Here is an 18,836-nt window from a genome sequence, read left to right as displayed (position 1 = left end):
ATTGAATACATAGATTGGTGTCCTGCCTCCAATCCCTAGTGGCCTCTGGGTAGAGAGATGGATTTTACAATTTTCAAATTTTGTATTTTTATGCCCTTATAGCAAATAGCCATGCTGAACAAAATGGTTAATGGATAACATTTCTGACGTCAGCAGCATTTTTCCAGCGATTCTTTATTTTGCTAGGATGTCAAAAGGGTTAAAAAATTAGCAGCAAATTTAAAATATTTATGAAAACTTACAAATGGCCATTGGAAAACCCCCAAAAATGATACAATTTAAAAAACTGCACTTCTCAATACAGTCAAATCTGCTGTCAGAAAGTAGGCTAACCCTTCGGGTGCTTCATTGGAATTAACACAAAGTGGAGTAAAAGAAATTATATTTCTCCAATCCCCTCCACGGCAGCACCACCTGGAGGTTGTCTCCTCATCCTAATCAGGGACAGGAAACTCAAGAGGTTAAATAGCCCCTCCCCTATACTATCCCCAGTGTTTTCCTGTCCCTATGGGATGAAGAGGTTCCTAGGGTAGCTGTGGCGGGAGAGCAGTGACCTAATAACATACCTGAGCCGGGCTGCAGGCATCAAGCGCCTCTGGACTTCCTCCCCTGTTAGCTCCCGTTCCCTCCGGAGCGGGACCTCCTCACTCTCCTGCGCCTTCGGGTAAAGCTGAGTGGGTGGTGGGCTGGGGGCCTCCTGTAGCTACCCAGCCTGTGGATTGTCCTCAGTCCTCCATGGCAGAGTCCGGCGTGCATGCAGGACGCACCGCAAGTACACGGTGTTCGGCCGGCGACGTCACTTCCGGTTTGCGTTCCACAGTGGAACGCATGGGGCCGCGGCAGGAAATTTGAAACCGCGGTTTTTCCCTGAAATGGAGGAAAGCTTCCACCTGATTGGTGGGAGTCGGCGCTGGATCTCGGTTCCTTCTGTAAGAGGCCCAGATGAGAAGACACCGATAAGGTAGGACAGAAAATGTCTGTATCTACGGAAGGTGTTGTCTCAAAGCCTGCATTTGCAGAGCCCAGCGCGAACCCAGCCCCAGTAAGTACTACTGGGATAGGTTATTCCCCACTCTCTTGAGAAGGATCTGAAAAGTTTAAATACATCTTCCCTTCTAATTTTAGGGAGACAAGGATCCTGCACCGAAAGTGGGTGAAAGTACTACAATACGCAAATGTGCTATTTGTAGAAAAAAGCTAAATTCAGGCCATAAGAAACCCCTGTGCCAGAGATGTACGGAGAATATTGTGAAAGAGGAACAGCAGTACCTTATGGAGGGGGTTAGGGGAATGGTCCAGCATGAAATACAGTCCTCCCTAGCTTCCTTCTCACAGTCCTTCCAGCAAGCGAGGGCTGAGGGTCCTCCCCCGGCTAAAAAGAGGAAGTATCCAGTCAGGGATACTTCAGACTCAGAGGAAAATATTTCTATGGAAGAGCTTGAAGAGGGTGACCTGAGTGCAGATCAGGGAAGTGAGGAGGACAAAAAGTACTATTTTTCGTCAGAAAATATGGAAGAGTTGTTATTGCAAGTGAGCGACACTATGCAAGTGGAGGAAGAAAAGAAAACCCGTACACTCCAGAATGAGATGTTTGGGGGCTTGAAGTCAAAGAAAAAGCTAGTGTTCCCGGTGCATGACAAAATCCGTAGTCTCATCATGGATGAATTGGAGTTTCCGGAAAAAAGGTTACATACTGCTGGAGAAATGAAAGAGAGATTCCGGCTAGATGAGAGTATGACTAAAGCATGATCAGAGATTCCAAAAGTAGATGTTCAATTTGCAAGGGTGGCGAAAAAGACGACCCTTCCATTTGAAGATTCCTCCCAATGTAGAGGAAGATGGACAGCCTGTTGAGGAAGACATGGGAAACATCTGCGGCTTCCCTGAGGACAAATATCGCCTCGACTTGTGTAGCATGATCCATGTTCCTCGGGTTACAGCAATTAGAGGATCATCTCTGGAAAGGTACTCCTATGGAGGACCTTCTTGCATCTCTTCCCCTACTGCAGAAAGCCACAGGATTCTTAGCGGATGCCTCTGCAGAGTCTGTTAGAATTGCAGCAATATCGGCAGTACTATCCAATTCCACGAGAAGGGCTTTATGGCTGAAGATGTGGAGCGGAGATAATGTGTCAAAATCAAAGCTTTGTTCCATCCCGTTTAAAGGAGAATATATGTTTGGTTCGGCCTTGGATGAGCTATTAGAAAAATCTTCGGACAAGAAAAAATCTTTACCAGAGCCAAAAGTTCCAAAAAAACTTTAGGAAGAGGCCATTTCTTCCATCTCAGCAACAGCAATTGTTTCACTATAGAGGCAAAGGAAAATAAGGTCGCTGGTCTTACCCCAAAGGTGGAAGAGGGAAGAATATTTTTAAAAACTCAAGACAAGACAGATAATGACGCCAGGAAGGTAGGAGGCAGGATTGCAAGTTTCCTTCCACAGTGGCGGCTAATATCAACAGACAGAAAGATACTGGAGATAGTGGAAACAGGAGTCAAAACCACCAAGAAGAGTAGAGATCACAACCTTGTCTTCCTCAAGATTGCAGAAAGTCCTAATATCAGGTCTTCAGGATTTACAAAATGCAGGCGTAATATCAACAGTTCCTGGCAGAGAAAGAGGAGAAGGTCACTATTCTCGAATATTCTAGTAAGGCATCAGGTGCCTACAGGATAATTCTCAATCTGAAACGTCTCGACCAATATGTAAAATACAGAAGGTTCAAGATGGAATATTTAAAGTACACAATTCCACTGATTGGGGAAGATTTTGTGATGGCAACAATAGACCTGCAAGAGGTGTACCATCATGTGCCAATGCATCCCTCTTACAGGAAGTTTCTCAGATTTGCTGTAAGTCAAAATCAAAGAATACATCATTTTCAGTTCAACGTGCTTCTCTTCGGGATTTCATCGGCTCCCCGCTTGTTCACGAAGCTCATGGAGGAAAGTGGTGGCCTATGTAAGAAGACGGGATATCAGTATTGTTCCATATTTGGCCAATTTTTTATTGATGGCTCCCTCAGTCCCAATATTGAAGGAGCACCTCCAGATGACTCTTCATACTCTGGAATCATTGGGATGTCTGATAAATCGCAACAAGTCGGATCTACTTCCCTCCACCAAGAAGACCCTTTCGGGGATTCTTCTGGATTCCCAGCAGCAGGCCTCGTTTTTGCCAAGGCAAAAACAAATTCAGCTGAGGTCAAACGTCTGTGCACTAATGAACCAGAACAAGGTCTCAATAAGATTTGCCATGTCATTCCTGGGGACCATGACCTCCTCTATTCAAGCGGTATCTGGGGCTCAAGCACATACAAGGGCTCTCCAGAGCTTCATCCTTTCCCACTGGGACAGATCTTTAAGTTCCCTCACCAGCAGGATTCATCTACCAGAGCAGGTGAAAGTATCTTTACGATGGTGGCTTTGTCCGAGAAATCTGGAAAAGGGAACAGTATGGTTTCAGCATCAGTTTGTGTCAGGCAAGACAGATGTCAGCAAGAGGGGATGGGGAGCCGTAGTCTCCCAGGTGGCCTTTCAGGGAATTTGGTCGCAAGAAATTGCGGATCAGTCCTCGAACTTAAGAGAATTGAAAGCGGTGGAAGAGACCCTTCTGGCAGCCGAGTGCCTACACCAGGGGTCGCATGTCAGAATATACTCGGACAATATGACAACAGTAGCCCATCTGAGACATCAGGGAAGCACAAGAAAAGAAAGCTGCAGTTAATCTCAGCAAGGATCTTTCGCTGGGCAGTGCTTCATCTCCTATCCCTGTAGGCACTGCACCTGAAGGGCTCCGACAATTATCAGGCAGATTTATTAAGCAGAAGGGACATTCGTCCGGGGGAATGGAGTCTGAACTGGAAGATATTCCACATGGTTGTACAGAAATGGGGAAATCAAGAAGTGGATCTGTTCGCAAGCCACGAGAATGCAAAAGTAAAAACCATTTTCTCCCTGGACCCCAAGGATCCGGCAGCGGGGATAGACGCGTTTGCTCATCCTTGGAATGTCAGACTCGCATATGCGTTTCCCCCAAATCCGTTGTTACCAAGGACTTTACAAAAAATTAGGGCCGAAAGGGTAAAGACAATCCTCGTAGCAAGACGTGACCCAAAAGGGCATGGTTCGGAATATTGAACAGTTTGAAGGTGGCAAATCCATTTATTCTTCCTCAGATACACGATCTGTTGCATCAGGGTCCGATCTACCATCCGACCCCTCAAAATCTCTCCTTAGCAGCCTGGCTTCTGAAGCCACCATCCTGAAAGCCAGAGGCTTTTCAGAGGAGGTGATCCATACACTGCAGAAAAGCAGGAAGCAGGTCACGAACTCTATTTATGGAAAGATCTGGAAGACCTTCAAGCTGTGGTATGACCCTCATACACTAGATCCCTTTCAGCCTAATATATCTAAGATTCTGGATTTTTTGCAAAAGGGTCTGTCTAAAGGATTAAGACCAAACACTCTTAAGGTCCAGATCTCGGCCCTAAGCTCCTATTTTGATACTGACTTGGCCCAAAACAGATGGATTAGGAGATTCAGGACGGCTGCATCACGAATGAACCTGACGAGAGCAAGAAATGTTCCGCCTTGAGATCTCAATACGGTTCTTAAAGGTCTTACCATGCAACCTTTCGAGCCAATATCTGAATCTCAAATAGACAAGCGGTCATGGAAAGCAGCATTGTTGGTAGCCCTGACTACAGCTAGGAGAGTGGGGGAAATTCAAGCACTTTCCATCAGAGAGCCTTACTTTCGTGTTTTGGAAAACAGAATCATCCTCCAGTTGGAGCCTTCATTTCTTCCCAAAGTCTCATCTGAATTCCATATTTCTCAGCCTATAATCCTTCCATCCTTTGTTAGAATCCATCAAATAGCAGGGAAGAGGAGTTCCACTCACTGGATGTTAGAAGGACTATCAGCTTCTACTTAAGTCAGACTGAGTCCTGGAGAAAGGATGAGAGCCTATTTGTGGACTATGGAGGCCCCAAAAAAGGGAAGAAAATCTCCAAAAACACGCTGGCAAATTGGATTAAAAAAGCGATTTGTGAGGCATACAAAAATCAAGATTTACTTCCTCCAGAATCCTTGAAAGCTCATTCCACCAGAGATATGTCTGTCTCCTGGGCTGAAAAGGCTAGCGCATCCGTCGAGCAGATTTGCAGGGCAGCTACATGGTCATCCATCCATACCTTTGCTAAAGATTATAGATTGGATGTAATGTCAAATAGAGACATAGCATTTGGAAGGAAAGTCCTTCAGGCGGTTGTCCCTCCCTAAAATTCATTCTTTGGTATTGCTCCATGTGGTGCTGTCATGGAGGGGATTGGAGAAAATAGAATTAGTCTTACCGGTAATTCGGTTTCTAAGACCCTCCATTACAGCACGGGTAATTCCAGCCCTTTCTTGATTTATGAGAAAAACTCCTTAGTGTTAATAAAATATTATTGAAGCATTCATCTTGTGTGGTCCTTTGAAAACACTGGGGATAGTATAGGGGAGGGGCTATTTAACCTCTTGTGTTTAATGTCCCTAATTAGGATGGGGAGGCAACCTCCAGGTGGAGCTGTCGTGGAGGGTCTTAGAAACCGAATTACCGGTAAGACTAATTCTATTTTTTCTACCAAAATATTGCTTTTGCCCTAATTTTTCATTTTCACAAGAAATAATAGAAGAAATTGAACAACATAATTTATCTTATTGCAGAATACCCCATATATGGTTGAAAAATACAGTTTTGGCATGCAGCAAGGCTCAGAAGATAAAGAGCACACAAGTTTTGCCGAGAAATTTTGACTGGAATAAATTGTAGAAGAGATGTCACACACATTTGCAGAACCCCTGAGGTGCAAAAGCATATAACCCCCCCATAAGTGAACCCATTTTGGAATCTATACCCTCGAGGAATTCAATTGGGGGTGTAGTGACTATTTTTGACCCATATATGCTTCACAAAAGCTGGAATGCAAAAAGGAAAATGAAAAAAAAAAGAAAATCCACAAAAATGTTGCTTTTGGAGAAGATGGACCACATAATTTGTTACAGAATCTTTCCTGAACTTGGCCATATTCCACATGTTGTCAAAAATTGCTGTTAAGGCACATGGAAGAGCTCAGAAGGGAAAGAGTAGAAGTTTGGCTGTACACAGTGATACCACCATGTGGCTGGATCCTACTTTTTGGTCTTACTGCAGGGCTTGGATGGAAAATAGTATTGCTGTTTGACTTTTGGAGGCAAATTTGGCTGGAATAAATTGCTGACGCCATGTCACATTACAAAGCCACTGATGTGGCAGAACAGCCCAAAAAAAACATAACTAAGGAGTTCATCTAGGGGTGTGGTTAGTATTTTGAACCAAATTGTCTCACAGAATTTTATAACAGTGATCTGTGAAAATAAAAAAAATATATATTTTAACCAGTAAAATGTTATATTACCTGCAAATCTGTCATTTTCACGAGGAGGAATGGCCACACAATTTCTTCTGAGTGCAGCAATACTCCAAAAGTGGTTGGAAACTACTACTATTTGGCCACAAAGCAGGCTTGCCAGGGAAGGAGAGCTATTAGACTTTAAAAGCACAGATATTGCTGAAATACAATGCAAGTGCCACTAGTCGAGCCATTGACATGAGAAAAACAGCATAAAAACCCTAAAGTGACCCCATGTTGGAAATAACACCTCTACATTAATGAATCTATGGATGAAGCGTATTTTGGTCTCACGGGTATTTTCCAGAGCCGAGCATGGACAGGATATTGCCAAGTGAAAATTGCAAATATGCCAGCTTAGTGCCCATTGCTTGTGCTTCTGGAGCCATGCACCCTGTAAATGAAGCGGGTTTTTCTCGATACAGTAATGCCAAAACATGTGGTCACTAACAGAACTTTAGGTATATTGTGCGGCTCAGCCGTGGGGAAAAGAGGGCATTAGGATTTCGGGGTGCAGATTCGGTTGGATTGGTTTTAGGGTGACTTCGCTATAGTGTTACATGGACACCTATGATATTACACCCTACTGCTGGTCGTGTCCAACAGGCCACTGTAGCTGGCCTTGGGGTTGCCACCATGGTAACCATTGGGACCCCACCATTACATTTAACAATGGGGTTAACCATCTAGATGCAGTTGTCGCTATTGACAATGGCATCTATGAGGTTAGAAAGCCACGATTGGTCATCACTGCAGCGGTCAGATAACTAGAAGAGCAAGTTATCAGAGAAACATCTGATGACACACATTTCTAGTCACCGGACAGCTACATGCCAATCCCAGGCTACAGCGATTTTCTAACTTCCAAATGGACCTTATGTTCAGCCTGTTCTGAATCCGCATGATGGAAGGGGAGTTTGCAAACATTTTTTTTTATATTCCAAGCGCATCCATGTCTATTTAAGGGAATAATGAGCATCTAAATACTGTATCTATAATAGTCTGCTTTAGGCCGGTTTCACACGTCCGTATATTTCCAGTACCGGAAAAACCGGTACCAGAGATATCTATGTCCCTTGTGTGTCACATGTGTGGCAACCGTGTGCCGCATCAGGAGCACACGTACCGGCGCCTTGGAATCAGCGCTACAGTTAGTGCTGCTCCCAAGCGCCGGGTGCTGAACACTGCCCTCATCATGGTTCCCTGCCCTCACGGAATATCATCCGTGTGGGATGTTTTGCAGACATTGCATTAGCATACATGTACATGTCAGCGTGCGGAGCGCATGGACACACGGTCCGTGGAAATACACTGACATGTGCGCAGATCCATAGATTTGAATGGGTCTACGAGTGTCAGTGTAACTAGTACGTGTGGAAACTGTCACCACACATAATGGAAACACGGACGTATGAAAGAGCCCTTAGGCTGAGTTTACACACAATGGGTAAAGACCACAGCTGCCATGAGCCAATGCGATTTCTTAACTTACACTTGGCCCACGTGTACATGTTCAGAATTTAGTGCATTTTTTACCTCCTTAAGCCAAAACCAGGAGTGGGTGAGAAATACAAAAGTGGTGACGTGTTTCTATTATACTTTTCCTCTGATTGTTTTACAAATACTGGAGATAAAAAATCCTCACAAAATACTCAACATGTGCACGTGGCCTTAGTCAATCATTTAATTTTGCAGTTAAAATACTAATGTACACACTGTTAAAAATCTGCTCGGCTTCACTTGCCTGGTGGTTATCTGACAATTCATGTGATATTTGCACTCTTGCAGCCACATGACGACAGTTTTCTCTTCCATTTTATTTCAATGGAGCATATAAAAAGACATCTTGTTAAAGGATTAGTTCGGTCCAAAATGATAAGTCTGCAGTCACTCAAAAACCGGTAAATCACCGCACACAGTGAGACTGCAGACTTATTTTGGACCGAACAACCCTTTTAAGATTCAGGATTTTTTTTCTATTTTCATACTAACAGTATCCAAATTGCTCTTTTCCCTATTATTTAAAACATTAACAACCATTTACCGTACATTGAATATGCAAAAACCTCTAACAATCCATCAATAAATCTGTTTACTGAAGTTACCTAATAAATTCATAAATCCTTATAGGGCTTAAAGACAAATGTGTTCTGAGAGTGAACTAAATGTGCAAACTTACTTTATATTCAAGAGCAAGATCAGTATGGTCATCAATGTCAACTTTGGCCATCAAAACTTTTCCTTGTTGTTTAGCAACCACCTTTTCCAAACGAGTTCCCAAAATCTTGCATGGACCACACCATCTAAGAAATGATACATTTTTTTTCACTTTAACAAGATTTTACAGACAGATGCTGACATTACATATGTCATCTATTATTCTGGTAGCTTTCTAAAACAGGATATACATTTTCTTCTAAGAAACAACATAACTATATATTTGTGCACATTAAAGAATAGGAAACCCAATTTCAAACTTATAGAACATAATCGTGACAAATACTTGTGTGTAAGGCAGCATTCACACTGCATTTGGCTGCCTGTCCAGGATTCCACCTATAGGACGGCTGCATAAGAAAATCATGCGAGTTTGAAACAGAAAGCTTGGACGATTTGTTCTCATTTTCATCCATGTGCATGTCTGATTTTTATGTCCGTTTTCGTACAACTACATGAAAACATGTACAAATACAATTTCCTAGGTTTATAATAGAAAACTAACCGTAAAAAATATATATCGCATGCCACTCTGATGGCCTATGTGGGATCTGATTTTTTCACGCAGCCATAGACATGAACGTGTGAGTCTCATCCGAGACTCAAAAGAAACTAGTGCACAATTGGAAAGGAAAAAAAAATGTTAATTTGAACAGCCCTATTGAATAACATGGGTCAGTGTGCTGACTGTGTTCTATCCGATTAAAAATAAGATTGCACACATCCGATTTCTGCACTCATCTGCACGAGCCCTTGGTTTGAATACTTGAAAAACAAAATTCAGACACTCACTCAGAATGTCTGTGTCTGCTTCTAGTGCGCTCCTTCTCCTCCCCTATTAATAGAACTTTATGAGCACCAACTGTCTTTCCCTATCTCAGTTATGGGAATGTCACTGAAGACAGATTTTACCTGAGAATTGAAAATATTGAGAATGAAAGATCAGTCCGAAAGAAGAAAGGGCCAAATTTCACTATGTGTACCATTGATTTGTGGGGAGAAAACAACTATTAACTTAAATCCACAGAATTGTGTAACATTTGGGCTGTGGAAATGAAAATTAAATTTTTTCCACTAAAATATTGTTTGAGCTCCAAGTTTTTAATTTTCAAAAAGGGCTATTGGTAGGAAATGGAGCACATAATTTGTCACGCAATTTCCCAAGTGCGCCAATATTCTATATGTGGCCGGAAACTACTTTTCAGGCATAGTGCTAAGCTCAAAAGGGTTGAAGCGCCATATTGGAGTTCATATATTGCTGGAATGATTTACGGGTACCATATCACATTGGCAGAGCCCCTGAGGTGCAGAACAGCAGAACCTCCCATAAAGTTACCCTACTTTACAAACTACACCCTTTAAATAATTGATCTAGGTCAGGGGTCGGGAACCTATGGCTCGCGAGCCAGATGTGGCTCTTTTGAAGGCTGCATCTGGCTCGCTCTACTTGCCAATGACAGCTTAAAATGGCGCCATTGCTTCTGATCCGCACCACAGGAAGCCGTCACCCGGGATATACTCCTGACAGCTAGAGCGGCGCTTGAGCGAGCGAAGCTCAGTTGTTGCTACGCTGGGGTGAGTCATCATTAAGCGCAGACCGGAGGCAGGCTCACCAGCAGGTATAGGGAGTTCCCGCGCTGTCAGCCATCGTTCGCCTCACCCCAGCATAGCAGCAACTGAGCTCCGCTTGCTCAAGCCCCGCTTTAGCTGTCAGGAAAGCGGGCGCCTTATAGGGGTGACAGCTTCCTGTGGTGCAGATCAGAAGCGGCAGCGCCATTTTAAACTCCACTGGCAAGAATCAGCAGCATCAGTCAGTCAGAGAGTGCCTGAATACAGGTAACGCTCTTACTTCATACCACCAGTCAATTAGGGGGGACGCCAGTTACCTATATACACAGTACTGCGGGGGTACAGTTTGCCCTTCCCCTTAAGAGCAAAGACGCCGTCTCTGTTCCCCACATGGAATCAGCCAGGGACACCTCCAGCATATGGAAGTAAACTTCCCTCCTTTTAATCAAGTAGTCAGCTAGCTAATTGCAGAAACCCTTTTATTGAAGAAGATGGCTAAAAGAAAAAAAGATGAGGAGTATCATACTTTTCAGCAGGAATGGACAGAAGAATTTGCCTTTGTGGAGAGAGCAGGTTCTGCAGTGTGTCTAATATGCAATGATAAAATTGCATCGATGAAACGGTCAAATATAAGGCGGCACTTCGACACACGCCATACTACATTTGTATCGAAATATCCTGCGGGGGACAGCAGGAAAAAAGCATGTCAAGAGCTACTGTGCAGAATGCAAGCTAGTCAGCAGCAACTCAGTGTTTGGACCCAACAAGGTGACTGGAATTCGGCTAGTTTTGTTGGTGCTTTAGCAATTGTGAGAAACGGAAAGCCATTCACAGATGGAGAGTATGCCAAAACATTCATGCTTGATGTTGCCAAAGAACTTTTTGACGACTTTTCGGATCAAGACAAAATAATCAAAGAAATAAAAGACATGCCTCTGTCGGCAAGAACTGTTCACGATCGTACCATCATGATGGCAAATCAAATTGAGCCAACACAAGTGAAAGACATAAATGCAGCACCATTCTTTTCTCTCGCTTTGGATGAGTCAACAGAAGTAAGCCATTTATCCTAGTTCAGCGTGATTGTAAGGTATGCTGCCGGTGACACACTACGTGAGGAAAGTCTTGCTGTTTTGCCTATGAAAGGGACAACAAGAGGGGAGGATTTATTCAAGTCTTTCACTGAGCTCGCTAAAGAAAAAAATCTACCAATGGATAAATTTATTTCGGCGTGTACTGATGGTGCTCCGTGCCTGGCGGGGAAAAACAGAGGATTCGTAGCGCTTCTTCATGAACATGAAAAGATACCTATCCTACATCAGGAGGCACTTTGTGCTCAGATGTATGGCGAGCAGGTTGATGAAGTGATGTCGCTGGTCATTCAGGTGGTCAACTTTATTGTTGCCCGACCTTTAAATGATCGCCAGTTTAAAACACTGTTGGATGAAGTTGGGAATAATGATCCTGATCTACTTCTGCACAGCAATGTGCGTTGGTTGTCAAGACGGAAGGTGCTCAGCCGTTTTTGCGGCTTGTCTGAGCGAAATCTGGACTTTTCTTGAAATGAAATTTTCAAATTTTGGTGGAAAATAACTATTTGGTCAATTACAAACAAGCAAGATTTCTGCCTCTCACAGACCAGTAACTTCTTCTTTAAGAGGCTCCTCTGTCGTCCACTCATTACCTGTAGTACTGGCACCTGTTTGAACTTGTTATCAGTATAAAAGACACCTGTCCGCAACCTCAAACACTCACACTCCAAACTCCACTATGGTGAAGACCAAAGAGCTGTTGCAGGACACCAGAAACAAAATTGTAGAACTGCATCAGGCTGGGAAGACTGAATCTGCAATAGGCAAGCAGCTTGGTGTGAAGAAATCAACTGTGAGAGCAATAATTAGAAAATGGAAGACATACAAGACCACTGATAATCTCCCTCGATCTGGGGCTCCACACAAGATCTCACCGCGTGGGGTCAAAATGATCTCAAGAACAGTGAGCAAAAATCCCAGAACCCAACAGGGGGGCCTAGAGAATGACCAGCAGAGAGCTGGGACCAACTTTACACAGGCTACCATTAGTAACACAATACTCCGTCAGGGACTCAGATCCTGCAGTGCCAGACGTGTCCCCCTGCTTAAGCCATTACGGTCCCGTCTGAAGTTTGCTAGAGAGCATTTGGATGATCCAGAAGAGTATTTCGAGATTGTCATATGGTCAGATGAAACCAAAGTAGAACTGTTTGGTAGAAACACAACTCAGCGTGTTTGGAAGAAAAAGAATGCTGAGTTGCATCCAAAGAACACCATACCTACTGTGAAGCATGGGGGTAGCAACATCATGATTTGGGGCTGTTTCTCGGCCAAGGGACCAGGACGACTGATTCGTGTACATGAAAGAATGAATGGGGCCATGTATTGTGAGATTTTGAGTGCAAACCTCCTTGCATCAGCAAGGGCATTAAAGATGAAACGTGGCTGGGTCTTTCAGCATGACTATGATCCCAAGCACACTGCCAGGGCAATGAAGGAGTGGCTTCTTAAGAAGCATTTCAAGGTCCTGGAGTGGCCTAGACAGTCTCCAGATCTAAACCCTATAGAAAACCTTTGGAGGGAGTTGAAAGTCCATGTTGCCCAGCGACAGCCCCAAAACATCACTGCTCTAGAGGAGATCTGCATGGAGGAAAGGGCCAACATAACAGCAACAGTATGTGCCAACCTTGTGAAGACTTACAGAAAATGCTTGACCTCTGTCATTGCCAACAAAGGATATATAACAAAGTAACGAGATTAACTTTTGTAATTGACCAAATACTTATTTTCCACCAAAATTTGAAAAAAATTCTTTCCAAATCAGACAATGTGATTTTTAGGATTTGTTTTCTCATTTTGTCTCTCATAGTTGAGGTCTACCTATGATGTCAATTACAGGCCTCTCTCATCTTTTTAAGTGGGAGAACTTGCACAATTGGCGGCTGACTAAATACTTTTTTCCCCACTGTAAATATTATTCTGAAAAAAACAAAATAATAAAAGTACACCTATTTGGTATCGCCAGAACGACCTAACCTATAAAACTGTCCCACTAGTTAACCCCTTTAGTGAACACGCTAAAAAAAATAAAAAACAAAGCAAAAAACTGCTTTATCATCATACTGCCAAACAAAAAATGGAATAAAACGCGATCAAAAAGACGAATGTAAATAAAAATGGTAGCGCTGAAAACGTCATCTTGTCCCACAATAAAACAAGCCGCCATACAGCTCCATCAGCCAAAAAATAAAAAAGTTATAGCTCTCAGAATAAAGCGATGCAAAAAAAATATTTTTTCTATAAAATAGCTTATATTGTGTAAAAGCACCAAAACATAAAAAACAACTATATAAATGATATACCGCTGTAAACGTACTGACCTGAAGAATAAAGCTGTCTTATCAATTTTAACACACGCAGAACTGCATAAAAAAAACACCAAAAAATTGAATTGTTGTTTTTTGTTTATTCTGCCTCAAAAAAATCGGCAATAGAAAGCGATCAAAAAATGTCACGTGCCCGAAAATGGTACCAATAAAAACGTCAACTCTTCCCGCAAAACACAAGCCTTTACATGACTCTGTCGGCCAAAATATGGAAAAATTATAGCTCTCAAAATATGGCGATGCAAAAACTAGTTTTTGCAAAAAAAAGCGTATTTTAGTGTGTGACAGCTGTCAATCATAAAAACCCAATATGAATCTGGCATCGCTGTACTCACACCGACCCGAAGAATAAAGTCGTCTAATCACTCATACCGCACAAGGAAAGGAGCAAAAAATAAACTCTAGAAATAGGGTTGTGAAAGGGATAGGGTTGTGCTAGGGTTAGGGTTGGGATTATTTCAAAGAAAAAAAAAAAATGATGACGATATGGCAACCAATGTTGAGCAAATGTGCTCGCTACTAGAGTTTGCATCGGGTGCTCGGGTATGCACCAAGTATCGCGGGTGATCGAGTGATATGCTCGAGTCTCCGCCCCATATGCTTTGCGGCCAAAAAAACCTTGCGGGGATTGCCTGCCATGAACGAGCGATCCTCGCATGTTTTCTTTTTTTTGGGTGTCTAACAACAGTGAAACAAGCGGGGCGGGGATTATAGCATCCACGATTTATGGTGCATACCTGAGTACCCGATGCAAACTGAACTAGCGAGCACTTCCGCTCAAGACTAATGACAGCTTATTCAATATGATGACCTAATGTTGTCAAATTTCTGTGTCGTACCTCTGGGTTCAAAATGTTGACTATATCCCTTTATAAAATCCTTGTGGGGTCTAGTTTCCAAAATGGGGTCACTTGTGGGGAGTTTCCACTATATAGGCGCATCAGAGGCTCTCCAAACGCAACATGGTGTCCACTCTCAATTCCAGCCAATTTTGCGTTCAAAAAGTCACACAGTGCTCCTTCCCTTCTGAACTCTGCCGTGCGCCCAAACAGTGTATTTTACCCACATATGGGGTATCGGCGTACTCAGGAGAAATTGCACAAACGTTTTTTGGGGTCCATTTTCTCCTCTTACCGTTGTGAAAATAATAAATTTAAGGATAAAACATCATTTTTGTGGAAAAAGTTAAATTTTCACGGCTTCATATTCTAAACTTCTGTAAAGGACTTGGGGGTTCAGGGTGCTTACCACACATCTAGATAAGTTCCCTGAGGGGTCTAGCTTTCAAAATGGTGTCGCTTGTGGGGGGTTCCTCTGTTTAGGCACATCAGGGGCTATTCAAACGCAACATGGCGTCCGCTAACTCTTCAAGCAAATTTTACATTCAAAAAGTCAAATGGCGCTCCTTCCCTTCTGAACCCTAATGTGCGCCCAAACAGTGATTTTCCCCCACATTTGGGGTATTGGCGTGCACAGGAGACATTGCTCATTGTTCATTTTTTTTCTTCCACATTACAAAAATTTCTGTGAAGCACCTGAAGGGTTAATAAACTTCTTGAATATGGTTTTTAGCACCTTGAGGGGTGCAGTTTTTAGAATGGTGTCACTTTTGGGTATTTTCTGTCATAAAGGCCCCTCAAAGTCACTTCAAATGTGATGTGGTCCCTAAAAATATGGTTTTGTAAATTTTGTTGGGAAAATGAAAAATCGCTTTTAACTCTTATAACTTCCTAACAAAAAAAATATTTGGTTCCAAAATTGTGCTGATGCAAAGTAGACATGTGGGAAATGTTATTTATTAACTATTTTGTGTGACATGACTGTGATTTAAGGGCGTGAAAATTCAAAGTTTGAAAATTGCAAAATTTTCACAAATAAACGCAAGTCATATCGAATATATTTTACCATTATCATGAAGTACAATATGTCACGAAAAAAGAATCTCAGAATCAGTGGGATCCGTTGCAGCATTTCAGAGTTATTACCTCATAAAGTGACAGTGGTCAAAATTGTAAAAATTCGCCTGGTCATTAACGTGCAAACCACCCTCGGGGGTAAAGGGGTTAAATTCCGATTGCTGGTATGATGTATTGCAATGTACTATACCTGTCGGTGTTACACTAACAGAACGCCTTTTTGACCATGCTACTGGTATAGTCTAAAAGGCCACCATGGCTGTCAGATCAGGAGGTCGTCATTTAACATCCTTATGTCATGGCAACCATCGAGCACCCGCGATAACTTCTCGGGAGTGCCGATCGGAATGGAGAGGGAGCCCGCTCCCTCTCCTAGCTTTCTAAATGCTGTGATCGCTATTGATTGATTTAGAGGGTTAAACAGGTGGCGGAAGAATGGGCACCGCCTCTGGCTGTCACAGCCAGGGCTCGGCTATCATTTATGTTGATCCCGTAGGTGATCAGAAGCTGTGCCCGCACGATCACCATGGTGTACCGGTACGTTCATTTGCGGGAAGTCCTGGAAAATATGACGTACCGGTTCAACATATGTCTGGAAAGGGTTAAATAGTAACCCTCACTTTAGATTTTATTTCAAAATCAATTGCTCACAATACAATAAGTAACTTTGTAGTATATTTTATTTGAAAAGTTTTCTTCTGTTACCTTCTGGATTGACCTTTAACTCACAATTCTGAGGTAAAATCTATATTCAGTGAAGACTAGTGTTGAGCATTCCGATACTGTAATATCGGGTATCGGCCGATATTCGCGGTATCGGAATTCCGATACTTAATTCCGATACTTTTACAATATCGAATACCGGAATCGGAAGTTCCCATAATGCCTGCGCTCTGCATTGTCTGTGAAGTATGACAAGCTGGATGGCAGCGCTCAGCTGAGATCCAGCCTGTCATCAGAATGCCATCCCAGCGGGGGAGAATTCTCCTGATTGTTTAAAAGCCGGCGCGCGGTAAAAAGCCGCCGGCTTTTAAACAATCACACAGCCCCATACTGCTTCCCCGCAGCCTCCCACCCCGATCCTCCGCTCCCCTCGCCACCTCCAATCCCAATCGTAAATTAGGACCGGGCGGGGAGCGCAGCACCAAGGAGCGAAGGACCCGGGCGGGGAAGCCGGCAGTGAAAAGACTTCACCGCCGGCTTTCCCGTTCTGTGCTGCGCTTTCCCGCCGGTTATTTCAAATGAACAGCTGAGGTATCAGGTGATGCCGATCAGCTGTTCATTTGAAGTCGCCGCGGTGCCCTCAGAGGGTTCATGTGAGTTCATGCTTGACTGCATGAACTCACATGAACTTTCCCACGGCCGCACAGGTCAGCCTCACCTCCCAGACCCGTCATGATTAGTGTGTGTGCGGGGTGTCTGTGCGGGGTGTCTGTGCGGGGTGTCTGTGCGGGGTGTCTGTGCGGGGTGTCTGTGCGATGTTTGTGCGGGTGTGCGCGGTGTCTGTGTGTGCAGGCAGACATAGGCCGATGTGACACTACTACTCCCATCGGCCTATGTCTGTCCCCCGTCCACTCGTGCCAGCAGGATCCGCTCGATGGGAGCAGTAGTTCCCATCAGCATGATCCTGCTATTTAAATTGCCCTACTGTGTCCCCAATAAATGTTAGATACATGTCATTGGTGGCCAGTGGTTACCTAAAAGAAATTAGTTCATACATTACCTGTCCCCGCCGATCGCCACCTAAAATTAAGTAAAAAATAAAAAACTACACCTATACTCACCTAGACACCTAATTCCCCGAAGCCATCGATCTCCTGTAATAAAATATAAAATAATAAACCACAACCTTATCCTTACCCCTCTGTAGTAGTCCACGAGTGTCCCACGAAGATCTCCAGTTCAGAGCAGCCGCATAGAATGTGACCGCTCTGAACCGCTGCCGCCGCTAGAATGACGGGGCCGTAAGGGTTCACCGGAGTTCAGGCAGCGCTGCTCCGGTTAGCTGCTTTACGGCCCTGCTGTATCGTGAGAAATTCGCACGGTACAGCAGTGCCGTAAAGGAGGTCTCCGGAGCTGCGCTGACTGAATGCACTCCGGTGACCTCAAGTCAGTGGCTCCCGCTGCCGGGAGCGGACGTGTTCCCGGCAGCGTGAGCTTACAGCAGCCATGCACAGCTGTCACCTTCTCCAGATGTGACAGCTGTGCATGGGAGATCAGCGCAGGAACGTGGACAGGTAACTATTATTTTTAGTAAACTAAGAATTAAATAAAATGGTGTGTTTTATTTCAAATAAATTATTTTTTTCTGGGTGTAGTGTGTTTTTTCTTTTTAACACTTTGTAGGTTAGTAATGGGGGTGTCTTATAGACGGCCATCATTACTAACCTGGGCTTCATGGCAGCTGGCGCTGACATGAACCCCACCACTATTACCCCCTGCCACCGCACCAGGGCAGCGTGGAAGAGCGAGGCTAAGTGCCAGAATTGGCGCATCCTATGGATGCGCCATTTCTGGGGCGGCTGACGGCTGGTGTTTCTAGCCTGGGAGGGGGCCAATATTCATGGCACCCTTCCTGGGCTATTAATATCAGCCCCCAGCTGTCTGCCTAGCCTTTGCTAGCTATTAAAATAGGGGGGACCCCACGTCATTTTTTTTGGGGGGGTCCCCCATTTTAATAGCTAGTAAAGGCTAGGTATTCAGCTGGGGGCTGATATTAGTAGCCTGGGAAGCTCCGTGGGTTTTACCCCCTTCCCAGGCTTCAAACATCTGCCCCAGCCGTCTGCTTAACCTCCGCTAGAGACTAAAATTATGGGGGATCCCACGCCATTTTTTTTTTAAATAAATCCTTTATTTTAACACTAAATGACATTTGAGGAGTTAATAAAGATGCAGTCCCTAAATTATTATTTATTTTTTAATTCATTTTTCCCAAAACTTTTGACGTGGGCTTCGCCATATTTTTGTATGCCAGCCAGGTACAGCATCCAGCTTCTATGAACGCGCCATTTTCCGGGGCGGCTGCGGACTGCAATTTTCAGCGGGGGGGGGGGGGGGCAGAAAGCTTGGGCCTCCCTGCGCTGCAGATTCCATCCCCCAGTTGCCTAGTTGTACCTGGCTGGACACAAAAATAGGGAGAAGCTCCACGTTTTTGTTTTTTTTTTAATTATTTCATGAAATTCATGGAATAATTAAGAAAAAAAGGGCTTCCCTATATTGTTGTGTCCAACCAGGTACAAATAGGCAGCTGGTGGTTGGGGGCAGCCCGTTCCTGCCTGCTGT

At 43.8% G+C, this 18,836-nt stretch overlaps 1 protein-coding gene across 2 annotated transcripts in view; it reads right to left on the bottom strand.

Annotated features, from left to right (window-relative positions):
• Window positions 1–18,836, bottom strand: part of TXN2 (thioredoxin 2) — a 77,459-nt gene that overhangs the window by 21,729 nt on the left and 36,894 nt on the right. For both annotated transcript variants that reach the window (XM_073644105.1, XM_073644106.1), the window contains exon 3: window positions 8,614–8,737. In XM_073644105.1, the coding sequence (XP_073500206.1) occupies window positions 8,614–8,737 (124 nt within the window). The remainder of the gene's footprint in view (window positions 1–8,613; window positions 8,738–18,836) is intronic.

Source organism: Phyllobates terribilis, unplaced genomic scaffold (genome assembly GCF_046119375.1).
Source record: "Phyllobates terribilis strain yellow unplaced genomic scaffold, ASM4611937v1 Scaffold_8__6_contigs__length_399053987, whole genome shotgun sequence".
Classification (NCBI taxonomy): Eukaryota; Metazoa; Chordata; class Amphibia; order Anura; family Dendrobatidae; genus Phyllobates; species Phyllobates terribilis.
This window is presented reverse-complemented; position numbering and strand designations above follow the sequence as displayed.